Source organism: Macrobrachium nipponense, chromosome 29, assembly GCF_015104395.2.
Source record: "Macrobrachium nipponense isolate FS-2020 chromosome 29, ASM1510439v2, whole genome shotgun sequence".
In the NCBI taxonomy this organism is placed as follows: domain Eukaryota; kingdom Metazoa; phylum Arthropoda; class Malacostraca; order Decapoda; family Palaemonidae; genus Macrobrachium; species Macrobrachium nipponense.
In genome coordinates this window covers 10,756,463-10,765,667 of record NC_061092.1, presented here as the reverse complement: position 1 = coordinate 10,765,667, position 9,205 = coordinate 10,756,463, and the positions used below count along the sequence as shown (strand labels likewise).

The 9,205-nt window shown below is 36.7% G+C and overlaps 1 protein-coding gene across 4 annotated transcripts in view; it reads left to right on the top strand.

Moving 5' to 3' along the window:
• The first annotated feature begins 5,175 nt into the window (after positions 1 to 5,175).
• Positions 5,176 to 9,205, top strand: part of LOC135206119 (uncharacterized) — a 206,005-nt gene continuing 201,975 nt past the window's right edge. For all 4 annotated transcript variants that reach the window (XM_064237363.1, XM_064237361.1, XM_064237362.1 and 1 more), the window contains exon 1: positions 5,176 to 5,480. In XM_064237363.1, the coding sequence (XP_064093433.1) occupies positions 5,329 to 5,480 (152 nt within the window). In that variant the 5' untranslated portion in view covers positions 5,176 to 5,328. The remainder of the gene's footprint in view (positions 5,481 to 9,205) is intronic.

Here is a 9,205-nt window from a genome sequence, read left to right as displayed (position 1 = left end):
GAGAGTAAATACTCGGCTCTGAATTGGGAGAGTGATAACCTGAAAAAATATGTGTAGAGTTAGCCATTAAATAAGATACAGAAAACGAAAATGTCTCCTTCAACAAAGAAAACGTGTTTTAGGGGATGGCTTATCTTTTTCAAGGTTATCGCTCTCCCTCTCGCTAGAGTCGGCTGACGTTGTTTTCAAAGGTCAGTTTGATATGAGATATTGAATTATCAATTCATCCATCCTAAACCCCCAACTCTCTCTCTCTCTCTCTCTCTCTCTCTCTCTCTCTCTCTCTCTCTCTCTCTCTCTCTCTCTCTCTCTCTCTCTCTCTCTCTCTCTCTCTCTCTCTCTCATTAATAGGAGCTACTCAAAGAAAACCGTTAACATTATTCGCTTGCAGTTTCTAAGATTTGGCTAAGAGGCGAACTCATATTTATGAAACATTACGCAGTTTTTCTGTATTCCTTTGACCAAATAGTGAGATCATCTGCCTTTGTTTAAACATTATTTCATTCTGCAAGTTAGGAATGATGTAAAGTATAATTTTTATATGTTGGCTAACGTAGATTTTTCGTTTTCTTGTTACCAGAAAGTAGTGTCCCATATTGTTTAACTTCTGAAAAATAAGATTCTGGAGTTATTGTCACATTTATCCTCTAATTCTGCGTTGTTAGAAAATACGGAATGTATACGTATGTAATGATTATTCTTAATACATTTGGACATTAGACCGTGAAAAGGCCCATTAAATCTAGTATGATACTCCTAGGTTTAATTTACTCAATACTGATATAGCATTGACAATATCAATATTGATTTTTTTAATATTGCTGGTACTGACGTAAATATTAAATATTACAGTTAAAATTAATGACGTAATACAATATGTTAAACGACAATAGGAAAAAAATGGCATTGTCCGTTTGTACTGTGAAATCGATAAATGCCCACATGGATTTAAAAAAAAAAAAAAAAAAAAAAACGCATTATTATCAGTTCCAAGAGGCGCATCCATGGCGCTTTTACATCCTCCAAAACTCCGGGAGTGCCGTTGCAAAGGCCACGCATCCGCCAACAACTCTCTTCTTTTCCATCCATAACAATTCCCGCATTACGTGATCAAGCAATCTGGCGGCATTTGGCATCTTGCCGCCAAACTATGGGCCAGACAGGAAGCATTTATTTTTCTCTACATTTCCGTAAAATTGAAATTACAAATGTTAGTAAGACGAAGCTACACGATCATGGTCAGGAGAAATTTCAGTTTTCCCACAACTGTTGTCGACACGGTGTAAAGTTTGACTGTAGAATGCTACTAAATGATGCCAGCTACTTGCTATTATGAAGCCGTCTTAAACGTATAAGAAATGAATGTGAGTTAATCATGGAAGCCTGACAATGCTCCATGTAAAGGTCTTCATTTAATATATTTTCACGTTAAACTGTCCATACTCTCAGATCATGGCCTCGAATTAACTGATCTTGCAACTTTGCCTGCCCTTCGGGAATCTCCTTCCGTATGCAGAAACATCCGTGTGTTTTTGTCATCAAACGTCTCATGGGGGACAATGATGAGACTAACTACGTATATAACGCTTCTCTGTTTTGCACTTTTTTTTCTGGGAATCCTCCTTGATAATTTATACAGGAATGGATGAATTAATTGTAAGCAAAGGATAAGAAGAAGCAGTGTTATTTTCTATGCCTTTCTTCATCGCCAGCTCTATTTACAAGCACACTGAATGCATATATTGCTATGTCTCACTATTATTATTATTGTTATTATTATTATTTTTTTTTTCATTTTATTTATTTATTTATTTTTTTTTTTTTTTTGCTCTATCACAGTCCTCCAATTCGACTGGGTGGTATTTATAGTGTGGGGTTCCGGGTTGCATCCTGCCCCGTTTCTAGGATCATCACACTCTTCTGCATGAGTCCTGGAGCTACTTCAGCCTCTAGTTTTTTCTAGATTCCTTTTCAGGGATCTTGGATCGTGCCTAGTGCTCCTATGATTATGGGTACAATTTCCACTGGCATATCCCATATCCTTTTTATTTCTATTTTCAGATCTTGATACTTATCCATTTTTCCCTCTCTTTCTCTTCAACTCTGGTTTCCCATGTATTGCGACATCAATGAGTGATACTTTCTTTATTATTATTATTATTATTATTATTATTATTATTATTATTATTATTATTATTATTATTATTATTATTATTATTATTATTATTATTATTATTATTATTATTATTATTATTTTGGTAGAAGACCCTCTTTTCTTTTGGGAAATACTGTTAAAAAGAATGGCAGAATTGAGCGAGTTGATTTTATATATTTGTTTTTTTCTATTTTCCTTACAATTCGCTTCTCAGGCTCAGCGGTGTTTCTGAGTAACTGGCCAATATTCATATTGGGAATTTTCAAAAATCATAAATGCTGAAGGTAATCTTTATTGGAACAGGATATCAGGTCCAGGTCAAGCAGGGGTCGTCGTCAGTGCTGGTATTATTCCTGAACTACGCCTACGGAATAATACCAGCACTGACGACGACCCCTGCTTGACCTGGACCTGATATCCTGTTCCAATAAAAGATTACCTTCAGCATTTATGATTTTTGAAAATTCCCAATATGAATATTGGCCAGTTACTCAGAAACATCGCTGAGCCTGAGAAGCGAATTGTAAGGAAAATAGGAAAAGAAAAAAAAAACAATATATAAAATCAACTCGCTTAATTCTGCCATTCTTTTAACAGTATTATATTATTATTATTATTATTATATATTATTATTATTATTTTATTATTATTATTATTATTATTATTATTATAGTTATTATTTTATTATTATTATTATTATTAATGGCACAACCTTGAAATAATACATAAAAAATGGATTATTTTTATAACAAAAAATTAACTACAAAATCACAAAGCATAATGATGAGAGTTGTTTTTGTCGCAAAAATTCCATAAACCTGTGAGATACGTTAATATATGGACTGAGGTAGCCTTTCGATATCTAGGTTGAAGCGGTCGGCTAATTAGCTGAAGTTGCTGAACAAGCTATCAAAATATAGATTTGGTAAGCAAGCTTGTCGCAAAACAAAAAGCCCTTCGAGAAAGCAGAAGCCACAGACCCTAAAGAAAAGAATTAAGATAAAACTGAAGAGGAACTCTATAAGAAACGTGATAAATGAAAAGGTGGCAAGGCTCAACAAAAGCAGATGTACCTACGATACGACCAAGAGGGATGTTCCATGGGTTTGTTGTGACAGGACCAAAACATATCTGATGTTGGGGCAATACGAATTCATGGAACACCAACAAACTATTTTGATGGAGTCTCTTTGATGTAGCGGGCATACTCAATCACCCACTGTTTTCTTTCCTTTCACCTCGGGGCGTTCACCACTGCGGCCACTTTTATTGTTTGTTTCATGGGAAAGCCTGTTCATTTTGAATAATGCTTGTGAAAAGTATTGTAGTTTCTCTACATAAGACGATATGCTGTTCGTTTGGGTCTGTCAAACGTCTTTCAACTAGAGTAAAAAGTTGATCTCAACCAATCAGTTTTAGTTGACGTTGGATGTCTGTGTTGTTCTTTGGGATCATCTGCATAGTGCTAACATTGTTTTAATAGCTTTACCTCTTCGGAAATGCAGTTTTCGTTCCATTTTACATTCAGGACATACTTGACCATTTGGTGTACTCTATTTACAATAATTGAATAGTAATAAAAGATATAGCCTTTAGACGCATTAATGATCATTTTTTTTTCATAATCGCTTTCAAACATCTTGTAACACCTCTGTGAAATTCCGGCATTCATGGTTTTCCTGTGCCTTATCTGCCACCAATCTCCACTCATCTCAAGTCTCCCTTCTCATAGTTCCCATCCAAGTATGTCTAGTGCCCACAGGAGCTTAGCTGGCACTATCACGTAGTACCAATCCCCCAGGAGCTGTGAGAAGGACACGTCCAAGCCATCTCCATTTAGTATCATCATTATCTCATCTATACAATGAAGACGATTCCAGGTTATATTATTAATAGAAAACAAGGAAGCAGGAAGTAATGGCTCAAATAGAATTAGGATGACAGGAAAAGACATTCTTTTCAGAGCATTTCTTGTATAAGTTTCTTACTCCAGCAAAGGACGTTTCTCATGAGCGAAAAAAAAAAAAAAAATGTCTTCACAATTTCCTGACTTCGAAAGTGTCTTCCCTTTGTTATACGTCTTCGGTTGTCAATGTCAGAAAATGCGGTTAATATTTGTCAGTTTTCATTTTGTACGCCATACTTTATCTGCCAAACAAGAATGGCTGCATCAAGGTGTAAGTAGCAGATTAATCGTATAAATTAGAAGGCCACTAGCTCATAGTAACATATTTATCGAACAGAGCATCACGCTGAACCGGCTGTGACTTGAATCTCACAAAAGGAAGTAACGTAAACTTAGCGTAGAACGATTCACCACGGACCTGGTAATTATGTTTAATTTTGGGAACGTATTTACGGATAGCATAGTCAGTATGTAGTCGGTAACCTTTACCGATACCTAGCTGGTTACCTTCAGAGAGAGACCGCAAATTTACATCAGCATCGGCGATTTTTGTATTCAGCGTGCCTGCAAGTGTGCGTAAATAAATCAGATGGGACCTTCATCATACAGTGCATCTTTGTTCATCCAGAGGTAGTGTCATGATGATTCTAACACGTGAACGTGTGCGTATGTGTGGCTTATCGTATAATAAATATAGTAGTCTTCTATATTTTCTTGCAATGGGAGGAACATGAAATTTTTAGTAAATGTAATATTACGATTACCGCATCGTCCCGATGTTATTAATGGCATAACTTTATGCGCCAGTACCCCATGCAGCTACCTTGACCTTATAGAAAACGATTTCACGTGGCGCAGGCGGCCGCGGAGCACAAGGAAGAACAAATTCGAGCAGTCGTCTGCTCACCGCCTTGCCAGCCGTACGAGCAAATGTGTCTTCTCTATATTTGATATTTTTGCGTAAAAGACTATTTTATAAGACGACATAGCACTTTGAAATAGTTTTATGTATCTAAATGGATTCGATGGATATCAATAACAGGTACAGCATTCATTAAATAATTTACAATGGAAAGTACGACAACCGTTAGGATATGTAACACAGGCAACATCATGTAAACTCAAAACAGTTGAGATCGAAGTGTGCGAGTGATGTGTGTGACGGTGTAAACGGCAGAACTATGAGGATGTTTTCTACGCGACATTATTAGGACCTGCTGATATATGTGATGAACGTCGCCTTCAGATCTTCAACAATACCAGCAAGATGAGTCGTAACAACTCCGGTCCTTCGCTCAAGAAGAAATTCGTGGGTTTAATTCGGCAGATCTCACAGACTGGAGGGTCCCATGGGGTGGGCAACGATCAGCAACATACCATACCCAGACCAGACACATTCATTCATAAGTATCTACAAGGGTAAGTCATCGTGATTAATGACCTCCAGTTGCCATGACAGTGCCAGCTATGTACTTAAGAGTCATGTGGCCCGTATTACGAAGGGGAATTCGCGAATGTTTTGGTTCGGGATGCGAATTATGTCACACACAGGCAGAGATATGAAATCCCTTATTCGTTACGATTTGTTGTCGTCGTTAAGGGCAAAAAAAAAAGGTATCAAATCCCCGCTGCTGCCCGGTTTGTCGTTTTGTATCAAACCCTTCAGGTTTATCGCCTGCGACAAGTACCTTTCGTTCTGGTTAGTGTTGCCAGTTACACTTGCCACTCATCCGTGTCGTAGCCGTTGTTGAGGGCTTTACACCTGCTGCAGGTGTTCCACCGCTGTAGCAAATACGGGGTTACGACCGAGGCGTATAATTCTTTTCTCGTTATTCGTCGCGTTAGTTTGTGTGGCCAAACTTGTCGAATTGTGTTATACACACTTCAACCTTTTGTTTTTAGTGTTAGGCTTATGGCCACACTGTAATGAAAGTACCGCCGTGCTGTAGGCCTATTAATCTTATTCTGTTGTTAATGGCTTACACCAAATGACAGTGGGCTTAGGCTAATAGGATTAAAGTTTTATTAGTACTAGGTGTCAAGGACCCGCATTAGATGTGCATCGTTTTTATTCTTGTACGAGTTTTCAAAGTTCAGTATACAGTCCTATTAAGCCCATGCTTTTTTTTTTCCTTTACAGACATTCGATTATAAATTAAAGTATACATAAAGTATATATATACCAGGATTTGGTAACCGAGTCAGATAATTTTGTTTTGACTGATAAGAAAGATCTTAAAACAATTCTCTCTCTCTCTCTCTCTCTCTCTCTCTCTCTCTCTCTCTCTCTCTCTCTCTCTCTCTCTCTTTGACCTCGTTTTGCGGTCATGACAGATTAGGTTATGAATATACCGTTGAATGAGATATTTGACCTCGTAATATTTTGCTGCTTTACGAACGGGATTTTTTCTTAGTAATGATAAAGGCCCTGAGGAAGGCTTCGTTGTCAGTCTCTAATGTGCGGAAATGTCAAACCAAATTTAGCTGACAACGATTGATTAGCAATTGCAGAATTACTGAAGTGAGTATATTCGCTGCAGAGTTTAGGCTATAGATCGATGGGACATTGCTGACTGGTTAGTCATAAGCGAATAAATACTTGTGATCTGAATATCTGAGCTGTAAATTGCGTTTTAAACATTGCATATATCTTAAATGACTTTTTATGATTATTTATTGGTTTATATCACTTGAAATATAAAACATTGTACTTCAATATATTATTATTATTATTATTATTATTATTATTATTATTATTATTATTATTATTAACGCTTGAAGAAATTATTTGCGTAGTTTTTTTTTCAGACTGACATACAGCATAACAACATATATTTTGTAGACAGATTTCTTGGAAGTGTATAACACCGTAAGCGTTGCCAAACACCTTGGGTTATGTCAGCTTTGTTTTTGTATTTGTTTACTGGCTTTTGTTTATTTGTTTGTTTTCGGAGGGGTGCCATTGGACAGACATGAGAGGCTACTACTGTGAGCAGGTACCGGCATTTGACAAAAAAACTCTGAATTTAATTAATACTAGCAGTTGATTAAGGTTGAAAGCGTACTAGTGACTGAGCTGCAAGATTTATATATAGCGTTGTCAGATAGCGAAGTTGAATTTGGAATCATCCAGAATAGCAAAAAAAAAAAAATAGATGAGCTGGATTGGGAATATGATGATGGATCAAGTGGATCTGGATTTGAGAAGGGATTAATAAGATCTGCATAGACAGATGATCATAGAGTTCCAGATCACATTAAGGCATCATCAAGATCCTATCCAGGATAAGGGACTATTGAATTCTTGTTCAGGATAAAGGATCATCGAAATCCTGTGTAAGTTAATGGATCATCGAGAGCTTGATCATGGTAAGGGATCATTGAGATCCTGTTCAATAAAAGAGGTCTTCAGAATTCAGGTCGTGATAAAGGATCATCAAAATCAAGGTGCAAGATCTTCGATATCGGTATTTTAGGATGAATAATCATCACGATCTGGATGAGAATAATGTATCATCAATATCTGAGGATGTGGAATCAAGATGTGAATCGGGATAATGAATCGTCATTAAGATCAGGACTATGATGAGGGATCGCCAAGATGTGATCGTCAAGATCCGGACCATGACGACAGATCCGGTTATCTAGGTATAAAAAAAATTATATATATAATCTTCATAGATCAGAATAAGGAACCGTAAAGAACCAGTTCTGATTAGAATTATGGCTCAACAAAATCCGGATCAAAATAAAGGATCAACGTTGGATCAGGGTACAGGTCAGAATTAAAGGACTTTTATATCTGAATCATGGAAAAGAATGCTCAATAAATGGATCAGCAGGACCCGGATCAGGATAACGGATCATTTAGGAATCCGGTGTAAGTGAATTGCTATTACAGGCCTTGTCTTGTATAGAAGACTTATAGTATATACCGGTATACTGTTAAAAGATTTATTGTATGTTATTAAAAATTCCTAACATATAAAGTCTATTAGGTTTCCGTTTTGCCTTTTACCATAAAAAGTCTCGGAAAGGAGATCAATACGTTAAGTCGTGTTGGTGATTCAGCTATGGATTCAATCCTCTTAGGGGGTAGTGCTGTCAGTGCACCTCATGCGGTGCTCTGTAGACATTACTTAAGGCTCTTTACACAGTCCCGTCGGCCCCTAGCTGCAACCCCCCTTCATTCCTTTTGCTGTATCTCCGTTCATATTCTCTTTCTTCCATCTTACTTTCCACCCCCTTCTAACAATTTCGTAGTGCAACTGCGAGGTTTTCCTCCTGTTACACCTTTCAGACCTTTCTATTGTTAATATCCGTTTCAGCGCTGAATGACTTCATGGGTCCCAGTGCTTGGCCTTTGCCCTAAATTCTGGATTCAATCCATCACTTACATATTATTAAAAAGCCCTAAGATTTAAATTTTGTGGATTTCCCTTCACCCTTTTGCCGTAAAAGATCAATACCTTAAGTCGTGTAGGTGATTCAGATATGGATTCAGGCACCAATTTTATTTAGTGGGGTAGAGTCAGAGGGCTTTAGTTCGAGGGTGACCTTGGATGGGATCCTGTTTTGTAGAGAAGACGCCATCTTGCTTTTCATCTGCTCATGCTCCACCGAGTGCTAACCGGTTCTTGATTGGTGTAATTCATTGATGATTGAAAAATCGGCGCCAAGGATAAAAAAAATATTGCCCTTTTTCAAAGACGATATTCAGGTATACTCGTTTTTAATTTTTTGTATTCGTCAGGCAGATTAGCTTGAAATTGTTGAATTGTTTTATATTATTTAGCATTCAGTAGCCTTAGATTGTAAAGGTCCGTGTATTATTTCGTTTATATATATATATATATATATATATATATTATATATATATATATATTTATTTATATATATTATATTTTATATTCGTCCAAACAAAATAGCCTAAAAGTCTAGAATTATATTTTTCTTACGTTCAATCATTTAGATCATAATAACCTGGGAATTGTTCATGAAACTGATGTTGTAATGGGCTCTGTTGAGTGTCTTGTGTATGAATGCGCTGTACATTTCACACTAAATAAAATTAGAAATAAAATTCTACCTTGGTTAGGTGTTGGAGAATCTGACTGCTGCTCGCACCCAGGTATTTTTAATCG